This window comes from Anoplopoma fimbria, chromosome 15 (assembly GCF_027596085.1).
Source record: "Anoplopoma fimbria isolate UVic2021 breed Golden Eagle Sablefish chromosome 15, Afim_UVic_2022, whole genome shotgun sequence".
Taxonomy (NCBI): Eukaryota; Metazoa; Chordata; class Actinopteri; order Perciformes; family Anoplopomatidae; genus Anoplopoma; species Anoplopoma fimbria.
The window spans coordinates 21,240,675-21,256,223 of NC_072463.1; the positions used below are offsets into that span (position 1 = coordinate 21,240,675).

Genomic DNA, 15,549 nt, shown 5'->3' on the forward strand with positions numbered 1-15,549 from the left:
TATAATCCATTGTGTTCCGAATGTTGTTGGTATGTAAACTCATCTGGATGTTGATCTGGTTCCACTCTGTGTATTGTGTGTGTTCAGTGCTCAGCATGCAGCTGCCGTTTAATAAAAAACTGCTAAAAAATACAGAAGAAAAGGGGGAAAAAAAATGCAAAACATATTTATAAAAAGACTGTCAGGTGCGTGCGCATTTAGATACAAATGGGGCTAGTACATAAACTAATTATTTCAATGTGCTGCTGGCTTTTCGTTATCTTAAACGTAATAAATAGGTTTTCTTTGTTATAATGATGTGTGTAGATAGGGGGAGGGGTTTGCTGGTAAAGGGGCGGGGCTTAAGTGTTTCGAACCAATCAGCGGACGCGCTCTCTTCTTCTCTCCGCTCCTATTGGTCGCATTCTGTCTGTGTATTATGCTGATGTTGCTTGGCTTTCAAGCGTTTAGCTCGCTGCTAATGTTAATGTCGGCGATTTCAGCCTATTATCCCACAGTTCTGCCCATATCGTCCGATATTACACATCGCTTGTCTGCAGTGCTTTCTTCTGCCTTTAACGGTAAGTCTGTCTCATCCCGGTGTCCGTCCAGGTGGCCAACCTGCTGTTGTTTACCTGTTGGTGCTAGCAGGCTAACGGGCAGTCCAGCTGAGAGACGTGCTGCACCGCTAGACAACAACAACAACAACATATCTGGACGACGACAAACAGAGGAGGACAGTCTCAGGGAGGTGCATGAACGAAATGACTTGTTTATATTTACCTGGTTTGGTTAAGTGACTGTAAATGTCCGGGTACTAGTTAGCTGGAACAGGCTAGCCCCCGTTAGCACATCCATGGCTGCTGTGTGTGTGTGTGTGTGTGTGTGTCTCATGTTATTGTGTGCATTACATCATACACATGTTCAGGGATCATTTGTTATTAACACGTCCACTTTTATTGGAGATTGGCATATTATTATATTATCTTATCTTATCTTATTAGATGCTTATTAGACGAAATGCACCATGTATGAACAGATTGATGCAGAAAATGAGTTGCCAAAAGAGTTTTTCAGGCCTGTCCTGTTTGACTTAAAGGGCTTTAAAGTGATTATTTATTTTGTAAAATTAGATCCTGTTTATAGTATGGCAGCTGTAAAAGGGATTTTGAAAGAAGTCCAAAATCATCCAAATACATGCAAAATGAGGCAAAAATAGTTTACAGTATATTGAAGTTAAAAGTCGTGTCATTTACTACTTTTTTGTGTTACGTTACTACATGTGAGGCACAGACTAGGGCTCCTCTTATTTGACAATGTCAGTGATGTATTGTATTAGGACCTCCCTGGTTTGTTTGATTTGGAAATGATTTCTCCATTGCTTGCTAACTGAGTGTGTATTTCATTGCAGACAAAATCATTTTGTATGGGACGATGAATGGACCCCCTACTTCAGCTGTGTGGAGATGACCTGCCACCCATTTGGGAATGGTCAGAATGGGGCCAGATGTGCCCCTTCTCAATGAGTACAAGCAGGAGTTCTTCTGGAAGCGCTTCCCCCAGACGGTGTTGGGGGGTCCGCGGTTCAAGTTGGGCTACTGTGCCCCACCATATGTCTATGTCAATCAGGTAGTCTTGTTCTTGACACCATGGCTTATTGGGGGCATTGCTACGCTGCTCTGCCAGCTGCAGCTGCTTCAGGAGCTCCACGCCACAGTGCTCTCTGGCATGCTAATGTTCGGGGCCGCAGCGGGTGTCCAGGCCCTGGCACTGTATGGTGCTCGGATGAGCGGCACAGTGGAGAGACTAGGTGCGCCCAACATCCTGGTTGATGACGAGGATGTGGAATTCACCCACTGTGTCAGCCCAGAGACGGTCCGATTTATCGCCCCAGGGAAGAGGTTTGGACTGAATGTGGTGCTGCATACAGTGCTAGCTGGGGTGCTCTGTGGCTTTGGGACATGGTACGTGTTCCTTGGCAGACTGACTGCTCTTTATGGCAGCATTGGCATATCCCTGGTCGTCTTTGTCCTGAGTTGGGTGACACTGTGTATAGCTGAGTATTCCCTCATTGTAAATACAGCCACGGAGACGGCCACTTTCCAGGCACAGGACACTTATGAGATCACCCCACTCACGCGGCCCCTCTACATTTTTATTTTCATTGCTGTGGACTTGGCTGATAGGTAAGCAACAGCAAGTTATCTGATCAATTGAGTTGTCCTCTTATAGAATTAGTTTTTTACAATGTTTGCTGCCATAATTCATCTCAATGCCTTTCTCTAATTTAGGTTCTCAGGCCCGGTCCCTGAGCTCCAACTGGCCAGCCAGGTTCTTCATGTGCTGTTCCTTTTCCTACCTCTGCTGTGGGCGCTTGGTATACTGCCTCCCCTTGATGCCCTGCTCCTCTGGGGCATGGAGCAGGCTCTTGTCTTTGGCTTGGGAGGCTCGCCCATGTCCAGCAACCTCAGGTACATATTGAAAGAGCATGGTTCAACCTTCGCTTTCATTTGCAGTTTCATACACACAGTAGAAAATCTGAAAATCATAGACAACATAATCAACCCCAACTGTAAATGACACCAGTGGATCCCTCCTATGCCATGAGATAAATAAAATAATCTCTGGCTCTAATAAAGGCTATGGTTATGTTTGTAATTTAGTATATCTAGTACAATGTGTGAGTCTGTGCAGGTTAGATATTTAGATTGTAAATCATTACAATAATCATCCATATTTATTTGTTGTTTGAAGTAGTGGTGCTATTATATTCTAGTGCTAGATCACATTTTCCCTATTAAGTTTATTTGTCATCATTTCAACATGAATTTTGAGCTCTCATTTCATAGAATCATACAATCATTATTTGTGCCTTTTTTACAGCAGCAGTTTGAACACAGTTTATTTACATTATGTGTTATGTGTGAAACTAGTTCTCATCAGATTCTAATAGTTCCATTGGAAGACAAGAGTGACAGTAACCTGTGTATCATCAGCACTGACCTATTGTCTGTACGCTGTCCCATAGGCTGCTGTTGATGTTCGGTATATCTGCCGGCGTAGCTGTGTGTAATTACTTCATCCCGTCGACACTGGGTGTGGTTCTCTTCTCCATCTCTACGGGATTTCTGCTAAGCCTGGACCTAAGCCAGGTTGGCACACTCTGCAGAGGTCCCAGGGCAGCCTTTGGGGAACGTGGATTACGAAGAGGGGGGTCGCCACCTCCTCCTCCCAGTTCCTTTGGCTGGAATCTGGGCTGCAGGGAGCTGCTGCTATATTTGAGCCTGTTTCTGGTGGCGATGGCAGAGGCAGGACTGTTGCATCACTTCCTCGGTTCAGCTCAGTCCCAGAGCTGGGTTAAGGGACCCCAGGCTCCTGTCAGCCACCTCCTTCTCGTACTCTTCTGCTTCTGTTGGGCTCTCAGAGAAATCCAGGGGGCCTATGTATTTGGAGGGATGTTCATCAATCCCCTGTACCCTAAAGGCATGTCCAGTGTGCAGACTTTCAAGCAGAGGAACAGAGGATTATACGTTGCTGCAGCAATCAGAAGAGTCCTTCTTTATCTTGGTAGGCTTTTTATAATTATTTATTAATAGTATTTTAAGTCTGATGTTCTCCAATCTCAGTTGTGATTAAAACAGTGCTCTGTATCTGAATGTGCTTTTGACCTGCAATTGCTGTTTGTTTTACTTCACAGTGTCTCCATTTGCAATGATTGCTTTCCTGTCTATGGACAAATCTCTGCAGCTTCTCCACAGGGTTTCCCTCAGTGTGGGATTCACACGAGCCTTTAGAGTGGTATGCTCACACTCACTCTTGCTCATAATCTATGTATCAATATGAACAGAGCATGCAGAAAATATATATTACAATAGAGACCTACTTAGATAGATTCTAAATGTAACCAGGAAAAAATAACTGAAAAGTATGCGTCTTATTAGTGCCTTTGCAAAATTCAGTTTTTTTATATTAATCCCTGAGTGTGTTTTGCTGGAATTTTATGCTCTTTGTTTCTGTGCAGGTGTGGCAGAATTCAGAGGATGCTCTACTGCAGATGGTGGTGGTGGTCTTAGTGCGGCTTGCAGCTGGAAACAACATGCTGCCAGGGTGGGACAACCTGGGCACTGGAGTTCAGCTTCTTCTGGTGAGGTCAACACTAATATTTCCAGCCCACACAATGGCCCCTTTGACCCCCACTGCTCGGACCACGGCCATCATCTAACTACACATAAAAAGTTTTGTTACTGCATCTTGCATGGTTGCAACGCTACCATGATCACAAAATATGACAGAAAAATAAACACCTGGCAATGTAGGTGTCTCCAGGCCACATTTTGCTCTTATCACACACAGCCCAGTTCATCAACACCGCAAACTACCACCTCAATACTAAACAAATAGCTAAAATACATTTTTGACCGTGTCATTCAAAACGGCCCATTATTATCTTTGCAAATGTAGAATTTGTGAATGAGCTATTTTATTAGTTTGCATTTGATTTTACAGGTATACCCAATAAAGGTGCTGCTGAGTGTAGATATTTATAATATTCCAGCTACAGTTTTCCAAACTTTTGGTTTGGTCAGCAGATATGAAAATAGGAAAAACACAAAAAACATAAAGTAATAAAAAGTGAAAGAAGCAGACAAATAAGTCAAACATACGGTATATTACTTATACATCAGCTGGTAAAACCGGATGGTGGTTCAGTAGATCACTGCTCTTTATGTGTGTTTCTAATCCAGGTGGGCCTCCTGATTGACAGACTGACCCAGTTCCTCACCAAGCTAAAGTTCACCCTGACTGTGTTGGTGACATCTTGGACAGAGAAGAAGCAGCGCCGTCAGTCGGCTGGAACCCTCTTGGCTCTGAATGCCTCCCTATGTCCACTGTTGCTGGCTGTGGTGACCTTATCTGCCCTGCTCTCCGCCCCTCTGCTGCCCCTCTTCACCCTGCCCATCTTCCTGGTGGGGTTCCCCAGACCTCAGCGTAGTTGGCCAGGCCCCGTAGGTACCGCCTGTCCCTGCCCGGACTCAATATTCTACCAGCAGATGAGTGGTAGTCTGGCCTCTGCTCTGAGGACGGCCTTTGCAAGAGGCTCACTGGGTTAGTTGTCCATGCTTTATATCTTCTTTCTATGGTGTCTTCTGTTTTTAAATCTTTCACAAATGTTACAAGTTAATGTTGTTTACCATATTATATATGGTCTGCAAATTTATCTGAATATTCTATTGTAGTGTTCCTTGAGAGCTTTTAAGTATATTACAATCAGATCTAAAAAAATTGCTTTTTTTTAATTAAAAACATAGATTTTACCCATCAGTTAATAGTTCACAATTGTTTGGGGTAATAATAATATATAAAAAACATGATTTAATTTTTCAATTGTGATCAAAATAGTTGTAATTGATATTTTCTTAATCTTTAACTCGTCAATTGGATTAATTAAAAGCTTCAATTCTTTCGATTTGTTAGTAACAATATGCAAAAGTTAATATGTTTTTTTTTTTTACTACAGTGTGTTTTGACTTGTACTGGAGCTGTCACTATATCATATTTTCAATGCACTGGAATCTTGGCCTGAAATTTTTCAGATAATATTAATACTATATCTTTAGAAAAGAAAAAAACCTCTATCAATCGATCATCTTTACCATTGTTTATTGTTTATTTTGTCTCTTTTTTTGATTATTTTTAATTTTAAATTGAATTACACTCCATCTACAAGTGTATGGAGGTGAGTCTGTAACCAAAAGCGTAATTTAGGAGGGGCTGGATTATTATTTATTTTATCATATGTGAATTATTAACATGATATCAAATTTTTTTTTTTTCATTTTTTAAATGTCATAACCGTTATATATGCATAATTATATATAAATGAATATACCTTTATATTGCGACACCCCTAACTTGAACTATAATCGCAGTGGTTTTACTATTCTATGGGTGAAGTAGGGACAGAATGCAGATCAAAGAGCATTGAACCATCACCTCATATGGTTTAATGGTAGGAGGAATGTTGTCGGGGGCAGCTCTTTGGAATTGCTCGCAGTAATGCGAGCTTGCATGATCCAGTTGAGCTTCCTGTGAAGTGACCCAAAAAAAATATCTCTGATCTGTATTCATTACATTCAAATATTTCCACACCATTAACCGCATAATACTCGTAAAGCCAAACAGAGCTGCTGCTAGGATTTTGTTCTGTGCTCGATCAGGAGGGGGCAAGAGACAAAATGGTGCAAGTAGAGAAACATTATTCATGGCTTGATTATTCAAAACTGAATAAAGCTCCTGAAGTGATGTCCTCACTCAATCTTGTTTTGTTTTTTTTGTGTTAGCTTAGGGTGCTGTAGCTGTGATGTATAATTCAGAATAAGAGCTTGTTAGGTTGATGCTCACAGTCTAGCGCTGGCAGTTTGCAGTGTTCTCTTGCTTTGCTCACACTGGGGGCCGTGGAGCAGTGAGCGGGAAGGACTCTGCCCAGCTTGTCACTTTCCATCATGAGGTACAACTGGGACTATTCCGAGATGTCGTTATGGGACATGACATTATTCTTGAGCGGGTACTAGTCAACTTAAAACGAAAGCCTCCATCACCTTGCCATTTTTGTTCATCTGCGTTGGAATAAATGTCTGTCATTTGCCCGCATTGTATTAAAGGAGACTAATGGAAAACTAAGGCTAAGAAAAGATGTAATATTGAGATCTGTGTGCAGTCAGCCAGTTAAAACAGTATCATGACCTTCCTGTACTACTGTGATGGTACATGTCTCCCTGCAGCTCATCCGGTAGCTATGTTACCCATATAGTCACCAGAGGGATGCACAGCTGATGCAAAATTAAAGGAATGTGCTCCATAACTTGTGAGCGTTACATGATGTATCTCTTTACATGTCGGATGCATGGATGGCTGATTATTTTCTCCCCCATCTGTAGGTTCTTTAGCCCCAGGCTCTCATTTTCTTGGGCGCTTTCAGGACCGTATGGTTTGGATAATGATCCTTGAGAGAGGATATGGCTACTGTACAGTCAACATTAAGGTACTATATCCTTCTGTTTTGTCTTTTAAGAATCACTGCGGTCATCTACAACAAGTTAGTACAATATGGTTTGTTACAGGGTCTGGAGCTGCAGGAGACATCTTGCCACACAGTGGAAGCACGGAGGGTGGATGAGGTGTTCGAGGCTGCTTTTGAGCGCCCTGAGCGGCTTGGTTTCACCCAGGGCTTTAACCTGCACTGGGGGAATGCCCTCATCCCTTGTGCTGCCCTTCCTGTGCGGGTCTACTCTGATGCCCGAAATGTGCTTTCTGGTATCATCGACTCTCATGACAACTTGAGGAAACTTCAGGATGACTTTCTGAAAGCCCTGGTCTGGTTGCTCCTCCGATACTGTGTGCAGAAGCATAAAGGATTCCTATGGAGCAATGAAGAAGGGCCAGGGGTTGGAGGTAGGAAGTCCCAGTCTTCCCAGTTGGCCCAAACCACCTGTACCCAGCCACCTGAGGCTGTCATGGTGGAATCCAATGTGTCTTCTCTCAGGTTCAGACAGGACAGCTCCAGTTTGACCTCCATTGGTGATTGGTCAGATGAGGACGACTTATTTGGACCTCAACCAGCCAGGAGGACAGTGGCATTAGTGACCGCAGAGGCACAGCCTGGACACCCAGCGCTGCAGACAGGGGCCTCTCTGCCAGGCTCTGTGGAGATGGACAGCCTTTTTGAAAACATGGCTCTCTCTGCTCTGCAGCCACTGCAGCCTCTGGGTTTGGGCATCGGGATGCCAGCAGTGGATAAAGGCCGGAACCCAGATGTCTTCAGAGAGAGTCCCGCCTCTCTCCCACAGCTGAACTTCAGCTGCCCCCAGTCAGAGGTGTTCAACCTCCCGACAGGGTGGAGGACTGCACCTCTGCTACCATCTCGCTTGATGCAGCTCAGGTCTTTGTTTCCCGAGGACTGGTTTCGGTTCACCTTGGGGCAGTTTGGGCCTGCTGTGCAGGGCGAGACCTCAGAGGACATGACCAAAGCCCTGAAGGAGGATGAAGCCTTGAAAGAGCTGCATGCACAGGTTGCACTTTCATGTCTAGTCTCTCTGGGAGCAGAGTCTGCCTTCACCAGTCCCAGTTACGTCTACAGACTCTATTGTGGAGATATACCGTGGACGGAAGGACTCGACTGGCTCTCCTCAAGTAAAGAACTTTACCAGCTTGCACTTCGGGCTTTCAGGTAACATTCAGGCAGAAAAGAGTTTCTAGTTTTTGGTAACTCTGATCACAGGATCATAACTATTTATGTCAGGAAAAATAAACATTTTATTGAATTCTGCCCCTATGTCTGCCTTTTAGGTTCAGTTTCAAGCTGCTGTTTGATCAAGCAAGTCTAGGGCCCATGGAGTCCCCTGAGGAGTTGTTCAGCACCTTGGAGGAGTATGAAAGGGATTGGTACATTGGCCTGGTGACAGAGAAAGGCTGGCACGACAGTGTCCTTCAGGAGAAACCCTTTCTGTTCTCTCTAGGACATGACCTCGCTATGGTAATCACACGTACCAGTCCTTGTTGACATCCTGTCTAAGTTACACTGTTGATACCTTAACTACAGCTTTTTCTTATTCAGGTATTTGAATAAAATGTATGGTATTTAAAATACCAATTTAGAGCCAATCTCAATTAAAGTTGTGTATTTCATTTGAATCATTGACTGTCCTTGTCCACAGGGTACCTACACAGGACGAGTCCTGTCACTGCAGGAGCAGCTGGTGCAGGTGGGTCGTCTGAATGGAGAGGGGGTGCGAGGCCAGTGGGCAAACCTTTCCTGGGAGCTCCTGTATGCTACTAATGATGACGAGGAACGTTACAGCATCCAGGCTCACCCCTTCATGCTAAGGAACCTAACTGTTCAGGCAGCTGATCCCCCTCTGGGATACCCCATTTACTCCTCAGCCCCCCTCCACTTCCCCTGCCTCTGACCTGTGGCATCCTCGGCCCTTTCTGCTGAACATACTCTGGAGAGGTAGGAGGACGTTTTTTAGCCGGTACAACCACAGCAAAATGTCCATTTCCGAAGTCAACAGTTATCATGTAATTCATGTGGAAACTATTGCAAAGTCAAGAGAAAACTTTCAGAAAAGCTATGTCGGGAACCTACTTAGTTTTCACATGAATTTGACTTTTTTGGTGCTTCATTTTCTGCACCACAGAGGAAGAAGCAGTGGCGTCACCAGTGTACTCTTATACAAGTTAACAGATTTTAACTATGTGGACTACCTCCTAGAACAGCACATTAAGGAAGAAAAAAAAATCCCTGATAGATTTCCACCAAAGCACACACGTTTTGTGGTTTGTTTTATTGTTTGTGCTTAAAAAGAAGTGAAAACATTTGGCCTCCTCTCTAGATGACACCTGTTGCATACCTCCAGTTTTATTGTACCTTTTTAAATTTCGGAATTTTCTGGTGATCCCCCTTTGTCCACAAAGATAGGACAAGAGTTTTAATGTTCTCTTAAGATATCAAGGATGTGCCTTGAGTATGTCTTGCTGTATGTGTAAGGTGTTTATTGCTATTGTTTTGTTTACAATTCACTTGTTTACAATTTAGAATGAGTTAAATGAATGTGTCCATATTCTTATGTACATATTGTTGATTTTTATATGTTTAACTGTATATACTTATAATAAAATAGCTTGGCAAAAGCAGTTTTGTTATGTTTCACTAAACAAACTGGCCAGGGCAGAAAATTGATCCCAACAACATTTTATTAGGCATTTCAAAGGTTAGTGATGGTGCTTCGTTACATTGAATCTATAACCCCCATTGCATAATTAATGTAGGCTTTCAGCCAGAAATGAACATACTCTGAAGATGATTGTTATATAACTAATCTAATCATATAACATTTGAGATGAAAGACTTCGGAAATAAAAACGTACCCATTTTTATCAGACCCTGTCAAACACTGCGCTCTGAGCTGTCACAGAAGTTGTCTTTAAAAGTTTTTCTTTGGGATGAAGGAAAATACATTTTTTGTAGAAAAACGTATATCATTTTCCAGGTGGGACATCAGGAATACATGCGTTTCTCTCAGGAGGTTTTGGGCTTAGTGAAGTAAGCAGTGTCTGCATCCTGCAAAAGAAAGGGCTGGAAGTTAGCACTGTTTGAAGACTGTAAATTTCATCAAGATTTTTAGATGTCTTTTCACCCCCAAAAAGTTCTCTTTTAAAAATATATGATTTTTATAATGAAGTTGAGCTACATTTTGAACACTCCTGAGCTTAACTGCTCTTTCAAAATTTCCCAGACATTTCACTTTGCAACCCTTCTCACAAGCTCGACTGTGACATTACCTTAACCACAGTGTTTGGGAAAACTGTGTACAAGTTTTTCTTTTTGGTCTCAAAAGTAGATGTCACAGACCTTACTGAAGTATAAGCATGTGACGCGCCAATGTCTGGCCAGTAGGGCATGACCTTTCTTCATGGCCCTCAGCTGTCACTGTCCAGCAGAGGCCAACAGGCACACTGGTCAGTCAGTCAGAACCGCGGGGAAGTAGCATTCTCACTGTCATACCCTGGCCACCGTCTTCTTCTTATTAGACTCAAGCAAGGTCAGTAACAGCTGAGGCCCGCCAGCTGTCAAGACACAGCTTTGCATATTGTCTGCCATGTTCTGCTTTATTCAAGTATTTTAAGTCCTATGACACAGTGAAAATCCCCCTGTCCCAGGTCTAACGGAGCAAGGTCAACCATACAGAGAGCAGTTACAAGGCCAAACATACAGAAACAACAAACTGGTCTCATCCCTTGTGAGCGCTTTCTGGTGCATTCTGACTAAAGTGAGACTTTCAATCTAAATTTGGCCAGGTTTACAAATCTCAGCCTAGTCTATGTGAGCCTGTGGCTGATTGGCATTAAGTATGAATTAGTGTCCTAGAAAATTCCCAGCCTAGCTCCACCCAACTTTAAAATAAAGTTCAACATTTTGGGAAACATGCTTATTTGCTTTCTGGCGAGAGTCAGATGAGAAGATTGTAACCACTTATGTCTTTATGTTAACGAGCTGATTGGATAAGATATAACCTGTTAACTAAAACCTTACAGACGTTAGTTGGCCTCAGGTTACCTTTGAATAGAGCCTTGTTAGCTCCAGTCTTTACTTATGCTAAAGTAATCTGTGGCAAGTCCATTTACATAATTACCAGAAAGACATAGCAATTGTGATATTTGATTTTAGGTAGACTTCACGGATGATAAATCTAGCCAATGTGTTGGTTAATTAGGCAACACATTGTCATGGTACACATAGATTTTCAAAATTTCAATATATACCTACCAGACCATCTTTGAAATTCTGCACCCTTTTTCTGCCCAACATGTTTGTGGTGAACCAGGCAAATGTGGGCGCATACTGCCAGATGTAGTAGAACAGGAGGAAGGGCTGCTGTGCAATCCACATTTCCTTGACACCATTGGCAATTCCCACCAGCATTAAACGCACACAGCGACTCGTTGGCATCTTGTGCTCCTGGTTACCTGCTGTAGCCATGGGCTTCGTCAATGGAAGGAAACAGGTGAATGAAAACCTACTACTGAAATAGCTACTTTCATATCACATACAGGTAAAACACTAGATTGTTATGGTTAAAATCTACAGCTCTGTGACAGATACCTTGTGCAATTCCTCCGTAAAGGCATTTTGGACAATCTGGGATTGCACAGGCCCTGGACACACCGTGCTGATGAGTATGTTTGGAAAGTCAGTCAGCTCGGTCCTAAGAGAATTAAAGAAACCCTGAAGACAAAACAGTTAGAATCAGCAACAGGACATACACAGGACCAAATGGCTAATCACATGTAGAGGTATTTATTTCACAGATAGAACTAATGACTAAATAAACAACAACTGATCCTTCTGTGATAAAAAAAATTCAAATGAATCAACAACTTGTTGGTAAAAACTGTCTGAGGACACTGGAGAAATTAAATCAGAGATAAAAAAAACACAATGTCATGTGACTATTGAAGCTGTGGTCCAAACAGTTGCCATCTGTATTCCCTTCACCTGAAGAGCATGTTTGCTGGCAGAGTATCCTGTTGCCAGGGGCGCCCCTGCGAGGCCGACGACGCTGCTGACAGTCACAATGCTCCCTGTGCCTCGCTGCGTCATGTGCGGCAGCACCTGCTTGGTGATGGAGACCGTACCCAGGAAGTTGAGCTCCATCAAGGCCTGATACACATCAAGACTGGTCTCCAAGCACAGAGAGCGCTGGCTTCGGCCCCCATTGTTAATTAGGACATCAATCTGGAAAGGAAATTTGAAAAAAAAAAAAAAAAAAAAAAAAAATAGGAAAACAGGAATAGGAAAACAGCATGATTCAAATTTGAACAAATTTTATATATATATATAATTATTTCACATTGATAAAGCTGTTCTGCTTTACCACCTGGGAATGACAGTCTGTGACATGTTCTTGTTGCAATTAAACTAATGATGACAGCACATTCTATTATAAAAGAGTAATTGTAGTGGCCTTACATGTCCAAAGAACTGAATTGCAGCTTTGGCTTTTTCCTCATGCGATGTCCTCTCCAACAAATCAAGTGGAAGAACACGAATATCTTCATCCTGAAGGTCGGAGCACTCTTGAGGAATAAATTACAGAAATTATTCAGCTGGTCACAACGGAGTAAGACTAAATGAAAGTCCTATGGCAAGGTTACACAATGTTATTATTGTGTTACTGTGTTACACTGCAGTGTTGTAAGAGTTTAAGAAAGTATTGGTGAATTTATTTTCGCTAGGCCAAAAAGTAATACATAGATACATATAGTTGTTTTTAGTTATCTCACCTAAACAGCTACGTTTCACCCTCTTTAGCTCATCCTCACGTCGAGCAGACAGGATGAGACGTGACCCACACCGTGCCAGCTGGTGGGCCAGCTCCTCTCCAATACCACTGGAGGCTCCAGTGACCCAAACCACCAGCCCTTTCAGTTTATTCTCTGGTTAACAAAAAAATACAACTGTCAACATTGCATGTCATATGCTGGGTCTGAGACTACTCTGTCAACATTTTCTTTTTTTTGACTGTGAATTGGACCACTACTAGTTCTGGTCTCCCCCAGGGATCTTCACAACCTTAAAAAAAATAAAATAATAATATATATATATATATTATTTTTTTTATACTAGGCTTGCTTCCTCTTAGTCAATTAATCAACTAATTGATAGTTTTGAACTCAGTCTACCAACTTTTCTTCAGTTGATTGGTAATTTTACTATGCTTTTTTTCATGCTGATTGACTTATTTTGAAGAAACTTCTCTGGCTAACAAAAAATGTAGAGTGGTGCTTTTGTGGGATTCTTTGTGGAGAAACTATCAACTATTTTGTTAGTCTACAAAATTGTGAGTCAACAAAGAATTATTTTATCCAAGAAAGTCCTGTTTCCCCTTAATTAAATACTTTTGCTATAATTACTCCCTGGAATCAAAGGTCATATAACTTAACAAAAAACAGTCATGGGGCTCCATTAAACAAAAATGTAAATAGGTTTTTTTGTGTGTCTATATTTTGTCCTTGACAATGGTGGAAAGTGACATTTACTTTTTTGCCACTAAATATTTTTATGCTTTCAATTACTACTGCTACTTCTTACTGAGTCAAATATGTGAATAACTATTCGACCACTGGTCCTTCATATGAAAACGTGTGTCAATCATTCCCAGATAGGACTGGGATTTGACCTGTGACCAGCTCAGAGGAGCATCATGTGAGTTACATTCAAAGATCAAACATAAAACGTGAGCTAATTATTGTTTACTTGGTGCTGCGATACCTCGTTGACCTCCAGTTTATGGGGAAATAGGACCAATGACACTGACTGTCCCTGTCCTCTCATAAAACGGATACATGTCCTTGTTGGTGAAGAAGAACCGGGTCTCGATCAGAGACATGGGGTCAGGTTTCCTCCACTCACCTGGCCGGTGTCCGAGCAGACCTGCCCAGAGCAGAGTGAAGTCTGCATCCGCGAAGAGAAACACAGGAAGTGAACAAGTAAACAAAGTGGAATAAACCACCACAGGGCAGATGCAATGCAGCAGTCCATCTGATGAAATGGTTCAAGTTAAGAAGCCATACTGCTTCATGAAGCTGCTGCCACAACTAAACTGCAGCTTAAGGATGTCGACGTCACTTCCGGTCAAATATTTTCAGAATTAAAGATATGCGCTTGGCAATTTTGGGCCGAAAATGAATGTTGTGAGGGAAACCCCGTCGTCTTTTCCTCTAACTCTTAAATGTTCCTGCGCTCTTCCATTTGCAGAATCACTGTGGTGATTGTCAGCTTTTTGCAATAATAAACGTCAAACCACAACAGTTACACAGTGTTACACAAACACATGTTGGTTCTCCAAAAAGCAACTGCTGTTACAAAAACCTATTCACTCTCAGAAGACAGATGGAAAACCAACTAACTATGGTAAAATGTGCAGCAGTGCAATTCATGAGGCGTCATGTAAGCAAAAGAGATAAATAAATAAATGTCCATGGCCTCTGATGTTGCAATAGAGGTCAACAGAGAATCAACAGGAGAAGCTAAGAAAGTTACAGATTGTTCTACTAACATCTGGACATAAAACATAAAAGCTGTAAAGTAATGCATGTCTCATATTCATAATCAGTTGCCAAAAGTGTTTCATATTATCAAGTATATAGACTCATGTATAGTGCATTTGTAGTTAAAACAGGCCATACATTTGGTTTATGCAGGTGTTGGGCAGCATAGGCTTGTGATCATAAATTACATTGCTCGTTTGCAGCTACACCACTGAGGACCTGTCCTCTGTACTTTTACTGGGAATCTGAGCATTTAGTAACAAGTAAAAAGTTTACATTCTAAAATGAAGAACGTATGCACAATGGTTCATTTAAAGACTGTGTGTATGGACAACATATACTTAAATTTGACCACTGGCATCCCAAAAACATAATACTGAACAACAAGGGTAGGATATTGGTGCCTAGACAATACTTTATTACCGTATTACAAAACATATTACACTGCTCAATACTGACATATTACATGTATGTGAAAAATATCCTTTTAAGTACATGAGTCCTTTAAATCCATACCATGTAAAAAAAAAAAAAAAACAAAGCTAAATATCAGATTTGAGAGCCTATTTTGCATTGGCTTCATGCCTCCTGTGTTACAGTCTGTGCCAGGCAAAAAAAACAAAAAAAACAGGGATGATGTCATTTTTCGAGTACGCAACCTGCAACATCCGGGTCCTTTCTTTTAGGAACTATGCCACAGATGCATTGACAATAACTGCAAACCACGTTCAACGACTGAGCCCCAATTATTATAATAACAACTGCTCATTGTGGGAGTTAAATCCATGAATGTATAATAAAAACATCCTTCCACTTCCTGTTGCTCTCCCGTACACACGGATGGGATTAAATCATTTTAATCACGCAGCTCTTTTCAAACGTTATTGGACTGAATGAATCAAATTATGAAAATGTAAAAAGTCATTTTCGGGGGGGGTTGACACGCTCAGAATTTTTTTG

The 15,549-nt window shown here is 41.9% G+C and overlaps 2 protein-coding genes across 4 annotated transcripts; one reads left to right on the top strand and one right to left on the bottom strand.

Annotated features, from left to right (window-relative positions):
* Nucleotides 1-403: 403 nt before the first annotated feature.
* Nucleotides 404-9,668, top strand: pcnx4 (pecanex 4). 3 transcript variants are annotated; one of them, XM_054614485.1, is made up of 12 exons: nucleotides 404-560; nucleotides 631-730; nucleotides 1,391-2,165; nucleotides 2,271-2,450; nucleotides 3,008-3,546; nucleotides 3,677-3,777; nucleotides 4,001-4,123; nucleotides 4,725-5,085; nucleotides 6,918-7,021; nucleotides 7,101-8,206; nucleotides 8,326-8,512; nucleotides 8,694-9,668. In XM_054614485.1, the coding sequence occupies exons 3-12, from the start codon at nucleotides 1,468-1,470 to the stop codon at nucleotides 8,943-8,945; spliced, it is 3,651 nt and encodes a 1,216-aa protein (XP_054470460.1). In that variant the 5' UTR covers nucleotides 404-560; nucleotides 631-730; nucleotides 1,391-1,467; the 3' UTR covers nucleotides 8,946-9,668. The 3 variants fall into 3 exon arrangements, with proteins under 3 accessions (XP_054470460.1, XP_054470459.1, XP_054470461.1); XM_054614484.1 differs by having other exon boundaries at nucleotides 404-730; XM_054614486.1 differs by lacking the exon at nucleotides 631-730.
* A 46-nt stretch (nucleotides 9,669-9,714) lies between these two features.
* dhrs7 (dehydrogenase/reductase (SDR family) member 7) lies at nucleotides 9,715-14,165 on the bottom strand. Its single transcript, XM_054614491.1, is given in 8 exon segments — nucleotides 9,715-10,099; nucleotides 11,306-11,521; nucleotides 11,642-11,764; nucleotides 12,035-12,274; nucleotides 12,509-12,615; nucleotides 12,823-12,975; nucleotides 13,952-14,008; nucleotides 14,011-14,165. Coding segments are annotated over 8 exon segments (1,008 nt in total). The 5' UTR covers nucleotides 14,081-14,165; the 3' UTR covers nucleotides 9,715-10,057.
* Nucleotides 14,166-15,549: the final 1,384 nt, after the last annotated feature.